General features: G+C 45.8%; 1 protein-coding gene across 1 annotated transcript; it reads left to right on the top strand.

Annotated features, from left to right (window-relative positions):
* The first annotated feature begins 12,123 nt into the window (after positions 1-12,123).
* LOC143907319 (uncharacterized) lies at positions 12,124-13,559 on the top strand. Its single transcript, XM_077424001.1, has 2 exons — positions 12,124-12,854; positions 12,902-13,559. Exons 1-2 carry the CDS (start codon positions 12,124-12,126, stop codon positions 13,557-13,559), a joined length of 1,389 nt encoding a protein of 462 aa, XP_077280127.1.
* The last annotated feature ends 636 nt before the right edge of the window (positions 13,560-14,195 follow it).

The following is a 14,195-nucleotide window of genomic DNA, read 5'->3' as shown; positions in this document are numbered from 1 at the left end:
TCTTCTCTTTCCATCACCTATCTATGTGTCCGGCCCCTTCAATCGTTCGATCCATCGATCTGTCGAGCCGACTCCATGCTCTGTTCCGCACCTGCCACGCCACCATCGCAAACCCTCTGTCTCGACAAGTCAATCGATCGCCCGATCGATACTCCCTGCTACCAACCCGCTCAGCTCTCTCGTCGTGTAACCTGGGCTGCTACCTCCGTTCCTTTAATCCCGCCCTTCTCTCCCTCGCCCCTCTTGTTCCTCCTCTACTTACAGTTCTCAGTCCGCTACTCCACGGTTTTTCTCCTTCGTATTTCCCTTAAACCTTTTCCGTTCACCTTCTGTATATTTTCCTCCTTTACACTTCTGCCTCCTTTCAAACCTCTGCCAGTGCGTCCAACTTTTCTCGGTTCCCTGCCTCTCCTCTCAGTCGTACCAACCCTTTTCAGCTACTATCCAGCGCCGCTGTCTCAACTTTCTTCCTCTTGCTACGCCCTCTAGCCTCTCCGCTTTCCCCACACAACCTCTTGCCCGTTGATGTCCCGCGCCGCCGTATCTACTTTCCTCCTCCTACCGCGCCCTCTATCCTTACCGCTCCCCTTGCCAACCTCTCTTCCGTCTGCACACCATTTCGCTCCGCGCTCATCACCACCGGCGCGCCTGCGCGAGCGCCGCGTGATCTCGCGTCGTGCTGCTGCCCCCGCTCGTCTCCCCCCTCTCGCTCCATCAGCCTCTCTCCTAACCTCCATATCACTCAGCCCTTTTCATCCTCCGTTTCTCTCCTCCTGCTTCGATTTTCCCGTCTCCTTCATTTCCTCATCTTCCTCTATGCCCTCTCCATCCAATCCGCCTCCTCCGGCCTCTCTCTCTCCCTTCTCTCTCCTCTCGCACCACTTTCTCCGCTCCTCTCTCCTTGGGCCGTCCACCACGTCCAAGTTACACGTTACCGACCCATCAGGAACAATGTTCTGTTAAATGGAAGAATTTGAAGCGCAGATATAAAAATGTTCGTGATCTTAATAATCAAACTGGTGGAGCTACAGAATCTTGGGAATATTATGATCTCATTGACGTTTTCTTTAATGCCAAACTCGAAATAGCATCTGCATCAGTTGCTTCTAGTACACATGGATTTAGAATAAGTCTTGTCGCAAACCGCGCAGATCAGCTCCGCATTTGTTTGTACACCGTCGCCGAGTGTCTGCGCACGACGGATATATTCAATATTTTCTGCAAAGATATAAATAAATTCTTATTTTCATATTGTAACATGAATAATTACAAATTGCATAATTTTTATCTACATTTATAACTTACCACAGTATAGTGTCTTCCGAACTACCTTCATACGTTATAGGCAATGTCCAGTCATCGATCAATCATCAGTCATCAATCATCAATCATCAATCATCAGTCATCAGTTTTTATCTATCTAATAATTAATAAAATGTTTTTTTTATTAATTTTACGCTTTTCCAATATAACCTTAAACTTTGGAATAGATTAATTTTATGAAAAGGAATCTAATGTTTAGACCAAAAATATTAAAATAAATACATTTAAAATTACTATTACTAACTTTATTTTATGTTTTGTACAATTATTTATGACAAATAAAAAGGATTACCTGGAATTACCTTTCAATAAAATTATAATTTCTCCGTCAACTTTCTTCCACCATGCGCCATGCGGGATCAGTGCTGTGCTGCTGTGAGACATCACTGATCCGGATTAGTCTGGGGAAATTTAGAAGTCTAGCGGTTGAGTGCCACTGCTCAGTCCGATCAGCGATCTGATTAGTTATCGTAAACACCCACTGTAAATAGATTTTTATGTTGCCTAAGAACACGCTCAGCAACTTTACAAATTTTAATAATTGAATCACTAGAAAATAATAATCCTACCCTATTTTTTATTCTTACTAATAATGATTTGGCACATAACATGATGTACCAACTTTATTCTTCACTCTGATGTAAAATACAGTGCAAAAAAATTTACTAAAAGGACCCCGCAACGGTCCATAAGGGTTTTGGCTCCCAGTCAAATTTAACAATAATGTAGGATAATGTAGTTCATAACATGCTGATAAAAAGTATCCAGGCACCAAGCCTAAAAATGGACAGTTTCCGAGATATAAGGCATTAAAGAGTGGAAAAATGAGAGTTTCAGGTTTCAGCTAATGGCAGTTTGCAACAGGAATATATTGTTGCGCTCGTCCGCGCGTTCGCTGCTCACTCGCTCGCGCACACACACTCGCGAACGCGGCGCGCAATCCCGTTGCCGGGAATAAGTACTCTCGGATGAAAGAGAACTGGTTTAATCAGCAAATATAGTTTTTACAAGAGAGCTCGTGAACACGTCCGAACGGTCCAGCTGTTCAAGAACAAAATCTGACAGTCATTCCGAAAATCAATAAATCAATAATTAAATATGTCCCGTTGTCAAGGGACGCGCTTCGACTCGAAGCTTTCGCAAAGCGCAGCCAAATTCAGCCCACGGGTAACGAGTGTCACGGCACGGGCGCAACAATATCATGATAAGTCATATCTTTTTTCATACTAAACCCACACGCAAGTAGAAAGAGAGAAAGAGAGTTGTTTGTTTGTGTGTGTGTGTGTGTGTGTGTGTGTTCCCAAGTGTTATGTATTCAGGTTAGAGTTATGAGATTAGTAGCCAAAGCCGAAGAGTATAACTTTCACAAGAGTATATTTATTCGTGTCTACAAAATATAAGCGGGAAACTGGCGTCTAGCGACCGGCTCGAAAACGTCGTCAGAGAGCGAGCTGCCGGAAAACCGGGGAGGGGGGGTCGATCTATCGATGCGCGAGCCCGAACGAGAGTCGCCAGCGCGAGCTTCAAATAGATGGCGGGACTGTAATATGGTTGTATCTCATATGCAACATTTCTTCCCTCCGTTACGAATCGAGATCTACGGCAAATATCTAATGGGCCGGCGGCTTATCCTCGTTGTTCGACGAAGAGGCGGTGGAGGAGGGTTTTCTTCACGGTGAGGTGGGCTATTATCTGGGGTTAAAAACTCAGGTTCCGGCGATGTTGAGGCAGTGGAAGGGGATGCTGGAGTATTCCTGGCTACAGGGCTCTGCGGTGCTGTTAGGGGTATGAAGTTTCCTTCGTAGTAGTGTACATGACGAGGTGTGGTACCTTGATGTTGGTCCTGCGAATGGCGCCCCTTGTTCTGGGAGCTTGTTTCAGTGTTATGGCAAAGTCGAATTTGGTCGACATGGCGTTTGAAACGTTTCCCCTTGTAGTCTATTACGTAGTGGAGGTCGCCTTCGCGAGAGACTATCACTCCAGAGACCCACTTATCATGCGTGGATTTCCAGAGAGAAAGTAGACTTGTTGTCCCGGTTTAAATTTACGGAAGGAAGGATTAAATGCCATATGTTGCTTTTGCGAAATTCTGGTACTGACATCTTGTGGTCTCACCAGGTCAAGGCGGGTGCGCAGGTTGCGTCCCAGAAACAGTTTGGAAGGTGATTCTCCGGTGGTAGTGTGGGGCGCTTTTCGATACTAACGCAACAATTCATTCAAATTTGTTTGTAGTGAATTTCTCGTTGTGGACATCGCTTTCAGGGCGTCTTTCACCGTTTGGACGTATCGTTCTGCCTGGCCATTTGTAGCTGGATGGTATGGTGCTGAAAGCTTGTGGAATGTCACTCCGCTTCTTTGTAGGAAGGTTTTAAACTCGGCAGCAGTGAACTGAGTGCCGTTGTCCGAGACGATGGTTGTTGGCACCCCGTATGCAGCGAATAATTCATCCAGAATTTTAATTGTGGCCTCTGTTGTAGACGAATTGGTGACTTTAACTTCAAGCCACTTACTGTAAGCATCGACGATGACTAGCAGCATTGCACTTGCCACTGGCCCTGCGTAATCGATGTGAACTCGTTCCCACGGCCCCTTCGGATACTCCCAGTGGTGGTCGCTGAACTTCGGCGGAGCATGTGCATGGCGTGCGCATTCCACACATGATTTAGCAGACCGTTCGATGTCCGAGTCTATACCTGGCCAGTAGATAAAGGATCGCGCTAAACCCTTTATTTTTACAATACCGATGTGGGCTGTGTGTAGGTCATCCAGGATTGGCTGTCTCAGCGTTGAAGGTATAACTACTCTGTGCTCAAAGAGTAAGCAGTTGGCGGCGAGTGTGTAACACGCTTCCGGGGCCTTGTAGCCAATACGTGCGAGATTGCGACCTGCTTCCAACTCCTGTACTATTTTGCCAAGATGAGGGTCCTTGCGTGTCTCGCGCGCTATGTGTTCAGCGCGAACTGGCAACTGTTGAATTTGGTGTAGGGCAAATCGATCGATTCCATCTTCTTCACTAACATTTCTTCCCCCGTGAAGAGACAGTTTGTTGACTTCGTTTTGTGTTGATGGATTTGGTATCCGGGAACAGTAGTCGGCATTTGTGTTCTGGTCTGTAGGTTTAAAGACGATGTCGAAGTTGAAGTGTGCTAGGTAATCTGCGTAGTTCGCCATTCGGCTGATACAAAGTGTTGGAAGGGACTTCTCGGGGTGCAAAATCTGTGTCAGCGGCTTGTGGTCTGTAATGAGAATAAATTTACGAGCGTATAGGTAATGAAAAAATTTTTTTACTGCTCAAACAATGGCGAGAGCTTCTTTGTCGATTTGTGGATATCGTTGCTCAGTGGCGGACATGGTACAGCTGGCGTATGCAATCGGACGTTCCTGTCCGTTTTCAAGTCGGTGTGAGAGAACTGCTCCTAAACCTGTTTTGCTCGCATCCGTGGCCAGAATCAACGGAAGAGATGGATTGTACTGCATTAATACCTAGGGTGAAATTAGGGCCTCTTTGATGTCTTGATATGCCTTCTCTGCATCCCGTGTCCATTTAAAAGGATCAGTAAGTAGCATGTCTCGCAATGGTCGAGTTCTATCGGAGAGGTTGGGGATATACGCACTGTAGTACGTCGCTTTCCCCAGAAACAACTGCAATTGTTCCGGAGTTGTAGGCTGAGGTGCATCACGAATGGCTGCGATGTGTTTGTCCGACTTGTGCAAACCATGACGATCTATCTTGTGTCCCAAGCATTCCAGGGTCGGAGTAGCAAAGACGCACTTTGCTCGATTAAGTCGTATGCCATGAGTTCTCAATCGCTCCAGCGTAGCCGAGAGTACTGATAATAAGTTATCGAATCCATCAGCGGGAATTATGATATCGTCGAAAAAATTGGTGACACCCGGGAGGCCCTCCAGAATGGTTTCCATGCGTCGCTGCCAGATTGCCGGAATGTTAGCTGCTCCGTAAACCGCTCTCTTTGGTTGAATTAGTCCGTGCGTTGGAGTATTTAGTGTAAGAACATAACGAAACTTTTCATCAATAGGGAGATGTGTGTATGCATCCGTAACATCGAGGTGGCAAAAAAACGTAGCTCCTTTCATCTTATTAAAAATATGTTCAATCTTTGGTATCGGATGTTCATCGACAATCATTCTCGGGTTAACTGTCGGTTTGTAATTTCCAGTGATACGTAGTTTCCCATTCTTTTTCACGACGATATGGGTAGGTGAAGCCCATTCTGAATACTCAACCTTTTCGTATACTCCCGATGCAATCTTTGCATCAATTTCTTTAGCGTATTGATCCCGTAGCGCCAATGGAACATCACGAGTTTTGGCGAAGATTGGAGATGTGCCGGGTTTTAAATGCACCGTAGCCGGCGGACCAGTCAGCTTACCAGGAACATCGCTGAAGATGTCTGCGAAGCTTGCCAGTAATTGATTGAGACGTGCGTTCTGTTCTGGAGTTATCTGTGATTCAGAAGTAAGCGAATTTATCCGATCAATAGAGAAGAGGCAATTTAAATTTATTTCGTGGGTAAAATGCAAAATCCATTCCCGTCCTAAGAGGGTGTCTGTGTCCCCTGACACGACGTAGAGGTTGAGTCTTCGTGTAGTAGATCCGATGGTTGCGTTCACTGGAATACGACCAATGCAGTCAATATGATGTCCTGTGTAACTCGAAAATTGTCTGTTAGTTTTCTGTAAAGAAAAGTGAGGTTTAATCTCACGTAGTTTTGACACTCCAATTATACCGCACGGTGCTCCGGTGTCTAGCTCCATTTCAAGGTTACGGCCATCGATCTTGACATTGATAATTTGCTTACCTGGCGAAGCAACTTCATGAATTTGGCTCAATTGTTGTACTGAATCAATTTGAGCAGCTGGAAGCACTTCTGATTGAACCTGATTAGTGGGGAAGTCCTGCGGCGTAGATTTCTTTGTTCTGCATACTTTAGCTATGTGACCGGTTTTGTCACACTTGTAGCATTTTGCTTCACGGAATCGACATAGACTTCGTAGATGTTGACCTCCGCAGCCGTTACACGAACCTTGAAGCTGTTGTCCGTTACCTTGTGGTGAAGCTTGATGTCGAAGCTGTCCGCCTTTCCTCGTTTTCGGCGTTTCATAACCTAACTTGTTTGTAGTCTCAGGAACTGTCACTGGTTCGGACGTTCTAACCTCATTTGCCGTGTTTCGGGTTGCCTCGAGTGAATGCGCGATCTCGTATGCAGCATTGAATGTTGTCGGTTTCTTGGCGATGATCTCATCGCACATATCCCGTGATTCTAGTCCGTGGAGAAGTTGCTCGATCAACATTCTGTCCAGGAATGTATCGTATTCACAATGAGCAGCGCCTTGTTTTAAACGAAGTAAAAAATTTGCGACAGATTCGCCTTTTTGCTGTACTATTTGTCTGAATTTAATGCTCTCAACGTATTTGTTTTTAGTTTGACCAAAATGATCTACTAAGGTTGTACGTATCTCCGTGAATTGAAGATCTTCAGGGTCACGAGGGCTCACCAAGAACTTCAGGGCGTTATTTAGTTCCGCACCCATGTGCACTCGAGCATAATTCGCATATTGTGCTTCGGAAATTTTACTCAACCTTAATGCCCACTCAAAACGCTTGAAATAGTCTGCAACCGAAGTCTCTTCCGACGAGCGATATTCGGATATGGAAAACGTAGGCGGTTTTGGTTGCATCGGTACGCCAGCCCCGGCGCCGTCCTGTGGTCCCTGGAATTCTGCAGAAGTATGCCCGACGGATGTCCTGAGTGCACTAACAAGCATCTGAGTTAGTGCTTGCATGAATTCAGGAGATACGTTTTCCGCCATTTTACTAATTAATTACACGGTGACTATGCAGTCGGGCGAATATAACCTCACATCCAGCAGGAACGGATCTTCCGTTTTCCTTCTTCTTGATCCCACTTCTGACACCAATGTTATGTATTCAGGTTAGAGTTATGAGATTAGTAGTCAAAGCCGAAGAGTATAACTTTCACAAGAGTATATTTATTCGTGTCTACAAATATAAGCGGCAAACTGGCGTCTAGCGACCGGCTCGAAACGTCGTCAGAGAGCGAGCTGCCGGAAAACCGGGGGGGTCGATCTATCGATGCGCGAGCCCGAACGAGAGTCGCCAGCGCGAGCTTCAAATAGATGGCGGGACTGTAATATGGTTGTATCTTATATGCAACACCAAGGCACAGATAAGGACCCCACGATTCGTCACTCCCGTAGTCACATACACACACACACACATACACACACACACACACACACACACACACACACACACACACACACACACACACACACGCACGCACGCACGCACGCACGCACGCACGCACGCACGCACGCACGCACGCACGCACGCACGCACGCACGCACGCATGCACACACACACAACTCTCTTTCCAGAAATGGATCGTCGTTCTCTCAACAACTTGTCGCTTCAAGATCTTCAAGCCGAAGCTCCTTCGTTACGGTGTAACGCCATCAGAAAATTGTAATGCATGCATCGATGCCATAACCGCGCATCTCGAAAGAAACGATGAGATAACTACGCGCCTAAAAAGAAACGTTCTAGAAACGCTCGTTGAAATGGGCGGTGTTCGTACGCAGCAAGTACGCATGGATCGTTCTACTGTCCTCACAACCGTGGATATGACCGGTAGTACTAATGCAGCTGATATTAATACATCGACTAGTAGCAGATTTCAGAGTGCGTTATCCGACCCGCAGATAAATAACCTGTGTCAGCAAATACGACAACAACAGGAAAACGATACAGTTGCTGCTCGCTTCTTTCAATATTAACCGGAATACATCTACATCTCCCGTCGCTGCAGCCCCGCAAATTGTATCTCAGAATCAGCCTTCAGTGAATGCAAGTTCCATGCATTGTAGCACGTTCTCAGTTGCTACTGGACAATCTGTCCAGCTGTTAGCAGCTTGACTTCGCAGTTTCCTTCCTTTGGTGGATCGGAAGAAGAAGACGTGGAATTATGGGTTCAAAAGGTCGAAAGTGTCGCCGATATACACGGTGTGCCTTAAGAAAGTAACATTGTTAGCGGCTACGTCTAAGTTAGTGAAGACGGCGCGTCGCTGTTTCGATTATTCAACGGAGACAGTCAATAGTTCCTGGCTCTGCTTCAAGGACGCAATAATACGTTGCTTTAGAAGAGGAGTGCTGTTTCACGTTACGATGCAGAACATCGAAGCTCGCACCTGGAATTTCTATAAAGAGTTATTTCATGACTACGCTATGGACAAATTATTATTGACGCAGAATCTCAAACTCCCAGATCGTGAAACCATCCATTTACTAATTGATGGAATTGGTAGTAACGCGTTAAAAGGAACTGCTGCTTCTCTACAAGTCTCAAGTATGTACCAAATCACGTCGTCATACTCGCTTTAGAAGACATCACCTCCTTCGAACAAATCAGTGAAGGAAAAGTCCACAAGTGCTTCTGGTGTAAAAGTCGATTCTTCACCTCAAGATTTCAATTTCTAAAGAAATTTTCTGTGTATACTGCCGAGCGAATGATCATGTTCGGGCAGACTGCTATAAACTCAAGAAGAAGGAACAAGCCAGTCCGGCTCCTCCTAAAAGTACGTCAACAATCGCTGCCGTCGGTAAGGTATCTTCCCCAGTGCCGTCTTTCGATGCAGAGAGTCAAGCAGTCTCTACTTCGTCTTTAGTTGCTGCCGTAGCAGAGGACCATCATAGGACGCTCGAGGTTGCGGAATCCTTTATTAAGGTCGTTGCGTTAAATAATACTTCGTGTAAATTGATTGCTCTTCTTGATACGGAAGTCCGATATCGTTTATAAGTCATTCAGTTTTTAAAAGTCATTTTGATTCTTTCAATGATCTTAAGAATACGGTTAATACGTATAAAGCATTAAATAATACACCGATTAAAATTGCAGGCTCAATTGTTGCTAATATTAAATTAGAACTCTTACCGGATCTATCACCTGATATCAATCTTCATGTTTTGATGGATGATTCGTTAAGTACTGACTTGATAATTGGTGGTGATTTCTTAGAAAACTGTTGTGCCGTAAACGGGGAGCGTTCCGACACAGGATTCGAGGATACCGCGTCGGAGAATAAGTCGTCATGATGTGTATTACAATTGAGCCAAATATATTTCTCTTCGACATTTTACAACTGTTCTCCTTTTTTCTAGTTATGATACTCGCAAAGTCACAACCTTTGATATACGCGACGCACGTTATTATTTGATGGTTGACTGACAACTGCCCGCCGCTCGTCGGAAAGGCGGGCGCTTTATCCGCTCGGTATGGCTGACTTAGTTGTCAGCGTTTTTGATACCTCGATCAGGTGATGTCCGGGATGACTATATTTGGTCATTTCCGAGGCTGGTGCAAATTTTCGCGTCAGCGGTCTTCGTCGCTAGTGTCGGATTTTGTATCGGAGGCACTTGGTGTTGCCAAGTGTATTCTTTATTTTTAACTACGTTGTGCGCTCACAACAAAGCCATAAAATTAATGTTCTTTACAAACCGTCCGAAAATATTACCGATAATCGATTGAGTTTGTTTAGAGAACTGGCATCTACCGATATTATTGAGGATACCGAAACACCTCGGTCAGAAATTACTACAGATTTCGGTGAAAGCGTTACAAAGCGTCTCTTAACTTTAATAGGAGAAATAGAGAAACTTGATGTTCCTCCTGCCGAAGAGGATGAATATCTGGTTCAGTTCGAACTAAAAGACGATTCAATTTACGCATATACTCCCAGACGTTTCTCATAGGCCAAGCGAATACAGCTTTGTGAGATTACGGATGATTTTTTAAAAAGAAGTATTATTCAAAATAGTAACTCTCCGTACTGCGCTAGAGTAGTTTTAGTTCGTAAGAAGAACGGTATTTTGCGTTTGTGTACCGATTTACGTCCCCTTAACGATCGTGTAATTAAGCAGAAGTTTCCGTTTACATCGATCGAAGATTGTTTAGCACGCGCGGGCAATAAACCTGTTTATACTTGCTTGATTTCAAAGATAGTTTCCATCAAATTAAAGTGCATCCTAAGTGTACAAAATACTTTGCGTTCGCCACACCCGATGGTCAGTTATTTGAGCAAGTATTTGCCTTTTGGGTTCAGTGAATTTCCCTCGAAATTTTAAAAACAATTAAAGGAAATTTTGAAATCCTTAAATCTTATCATCTACATGGATGACATACTTATTGCTTCTGATTTGATTGAAGATAACTTGAATACTTTGAGGCAAGTGCTGATAATCCTTAAACAATATAATTTTAAGCTTAATCTTAGTAAATGTTGTTTTCTGAGAACTTCTATCGAGTACCTCGGATATATATTAACCCCTTCAGAGATCACTCTCAGTAGCCGTCCTACTGAAGCCGTTAAAAATTTCCCTCAATCTAAAAAAGTAGTCAAAGTACAGCGATTCTTGGGATTAACAAACTATTTTCGTAAGTTCATTCCGAACTACGCGAATAAAGCTAAACCTTTGCAAGATCTTTTGCGTAAGTCAGTCGATTTCGTGTTTGATGACAAATGTCGTCGTGCTTTTGAAACGCTTAAGAAAAAGTTAACTTCGTACCCAATGTTACGTTTATATAATTCACACGCCAGAACGGAATTACATACCGATGCTAGCTCTATTGCCATAACTGCTAGTCTCCTTCAGAGACAAGAAGCAGGTTCACTAGCACCGATTGCTTATTTTAGTCAGTCCACTAATAACGCTGAAGCGAAGTATCATAGCTACGAGTTGGAAATGTTAGCCGTGGTTAAAGCTGTGGAGAGGTTTCGTATCTACCTCTATGGAGTACAATTCACAATTGTTACCGATTGTCACGCGGTTGTATATGTAATTCGAAAAGTTCATCTTAATCCAAGAGTTGCTCGCTGGATGCTTCGTCTACAAGATTATAGATTTAATGTTATCCATCGTTCTGGGAGTCGAATGACTCATGTCGATGCTCTCAGTCGTGTTGTGGCATACGCTGAGCCAATGCCTCTCGAAAGAGAATTAGAGTATAAGCAGTTGCAAGACTCGAGACTTAAAGAAATAGCCGAAAATCTAGAGTATACCGATCATGAAAAGTTTGAGTTAATTGACGGTCTAGTTCGGATAAACTTCGGTTCGCGATACCCGAGTCTATGATTATTAATATTTTGCGTGTTTACCACGATAGTATGGCGCATTGCGGCGTCGAAAAAACATATCAAGGAATTATGTCTAATTATTGGTTTCCTACTATGAGGAAAAGAATTCACGATTATATTGAAAATTGTTTAGTTTGTGTATGATTAACAGTAAGTGAGTAACGGGCACTCCGAGCCCAGGGATCTCGCTTGCGGTTAGCGGGGTCGGGGGGGGGGGGCTTCGCTGCCGCGGGGGGAGCGCCGTAAGCGGTGGGCGAAGGGATCGAGGGACGGTGTTAAGGGTCACCGAAGGGAGGGCTATGCGGGGGGAAGAGAAAACTTGGCGAGAAGGGGAGCGCGACGCGAGGGGAACATTTGGGGTAAGGTTGGGTGTGGCAGGGCCGCCAACGGGGGGATTGGGCGTTTTCCGAGGGGGCACTTGCGCCGTTACCGACCGTTTTGGAGAATCGCGGGACAATATATATATATATATTTTTTTTTTTATTCGTCGTCGTCGCTCGCGCGCGTTTGTTGTCCGAAGGGGCGCTCGGAGCGGCGCTCGCGCCGTTACCGACCGTTTTGGAGAATCGCGGGCCAATATATTTTTTTGTTTGTTTTTTTCTTCTTTGTAGAGAGTCCAATGTAGCGATGGTAGAACTTACGGAGGATAAGAAGCGCGAATTTCGGCTCGTGACGCGCTGTCACGTGTGCGGGAAATCGTTCCAACCCGAGGACAAGCGCGTGCGGGATCACTGTCACCTAACCGGACGCTACAGAGGTCCGGCGCATTCTCGTTGCAATCTGAATTACAGAAACGTTTACGTGATTCCCGTGTTCTTTCACAATCTGTCGGGTTACGACGCGCACTTCGTCGTCGAGAAAATCGCGAACGAGTTCGAGGGCGGGGTCAATCTGCTGCTGCTCACGAAGGAAAGTTACATATTTTTCTCGAAGACCGTTAAGGAGACGCAGACCGACGGGGGATGGGATCGGTACGTGAAGCTTCGATTCGTGGACTCGTATAAATTTTTAGCGGCGAGTATCGAAACCCTGGCGTCCTATCTGAACAAGAACAAGCTGAGAATCACGCGTTCGGAGTACGCGGATTTGAGCGTGGAGGATCTCGATCTGCTCACTCGCAAGGGAGTATTTCCGTACGAGTACGTCGACAGCGTGGACAAACTGCGGGAGACTGAGCTTCCGCCGCGCGAGGTCTTTTACAGCTCCCTGACGGACGAGACCGCGAGCGAGAGCGACTACGAGCACGCGACGAGTGTCTGGCGACGTTTTCGAGTGCGGGATCTCGGCGAGTACAGCGATCTGTATCTCAAGACCGACGTGCTTCTTCTGGCGAATATCGTTGAAAATTTTCGGGACGCGTGTGTGGGAAGTAAGAGGCGTTGATCGCTAAGCCGAACTTTCACAGCAAAAGCGTTTTCTCGGAGAATCTGGTCGCGATCGAGCTGCGAAGGCTTGAGGTGAAATTCAACAAGCCGGTCTACGTGGGCATGTGCATTCTCGAGATATCAAAGACGCGTCTCTACGAGTTTCATTACGACTACATGCTGCCGCTCTATCGCGACCGGTGTCGAATTTTTTACACGGATACGGACAGTTTGATCTATTCGCTGGAGTGCGAAAACGCGCACGAGCGTATGAGGCGCGACATAGACAGGTTCGACACGAGCGACTACACGAAGAACAACGCGCACGGTATGCCGCGCGTCAACAAGAAGGTGCCCGGTTTGATGAAGGACGAGAACAACGGCGCGATCATGACGGAGTTCGTGGGCCTCAGAGCGAAGATGTACACTTACAGGGTACTCGGACGCGATGACACCAAGAGAATAAAGGGCGTTAAGAGAAACGTAGTCGCGAAGAAGATCACGTTCGAGGATTACGTTGCGTGCCTGCGAAACGCGCGCGAGCTGAAGACGCACCAGTCGTGCATACGCTCGACGTTGCACGAGGTTTACACCGTGTCGGAGCAAAAACTAGCCCTCAGTCCGCACGACGACAAGCGATACGTGACGTCAAACGGCGAGGTGACGCTTCCGTGGGGACATTACAAAATACCGTTGTAAAAAAAAGGGGAAACAATAATGTACGCTGTAAAAATTGTTTTATCGTAAAAATCAATAACACGTAAGAAACAAATCGACGAATGTGTAAACTTTTATTGACAATAAAGTAAGCGTTGCGCGTTTCTACAAATGTTTAAGTATTTCTTTTTTTTTACAACACAGACGCCTTATCTATCCACGAATTGTGCAAACTGTCCATTCCCAGCCACTTCACGAACGCTCGATTGCCGCTCTTGCGCAGGACTTTTTCCACGAGATAGACGTCGGGATTAGAGACGCGTAGCAACTCGTGTTCGTAGAATCCTCCGGCTATCGTTTCTCCGCGAACGTTTTTCAACAGATACGTAACGGGATTCGTCCTTTGTACTTTGGCTATGCGAAAGATCTCGGTGGTCCAATTGGGAGTGTAGCCTTTTTCGAAGATCGTTTTGAATTTGCTCACGCGCACAGGATTGCCGATTCGAAATTTCGCCGGCGCGGCTATCTTCGCGCGACCGTACACCGTGCGCAGCAGTTTTTCGGCGACGGTGGGCGTCACGTCCGCCGGACGCATTCGGATCGTTCTGTGTCTGCGACGATTGTAATTCGGCAAGAGACGCGGCAGCGAGTCTATCCATCTGTACGATCCCTGGAGCG

This window comes from Temnothorax americanus, unplaced genomic scaffold (genome assembly GCF_048541705.1).
Source record: "Temnothorax americanus isolate GAGA-0224 unplaced genomic scaffold, ASM4854170v1 Scaffold8, whole genome shotgun sequence".
NCBI classification, from domain to species: Eukaryota; Metazoa; Arthropoda; class Insecta; order Hymenoptera; family Formicidae; genus Temnothorax; species Temnothorax americanus.
The sequence above is the reverse complement of the archived record's forward strand: the minus strand, read 5'-3'. Positions and strand labels throughout refer to the sequence as shown.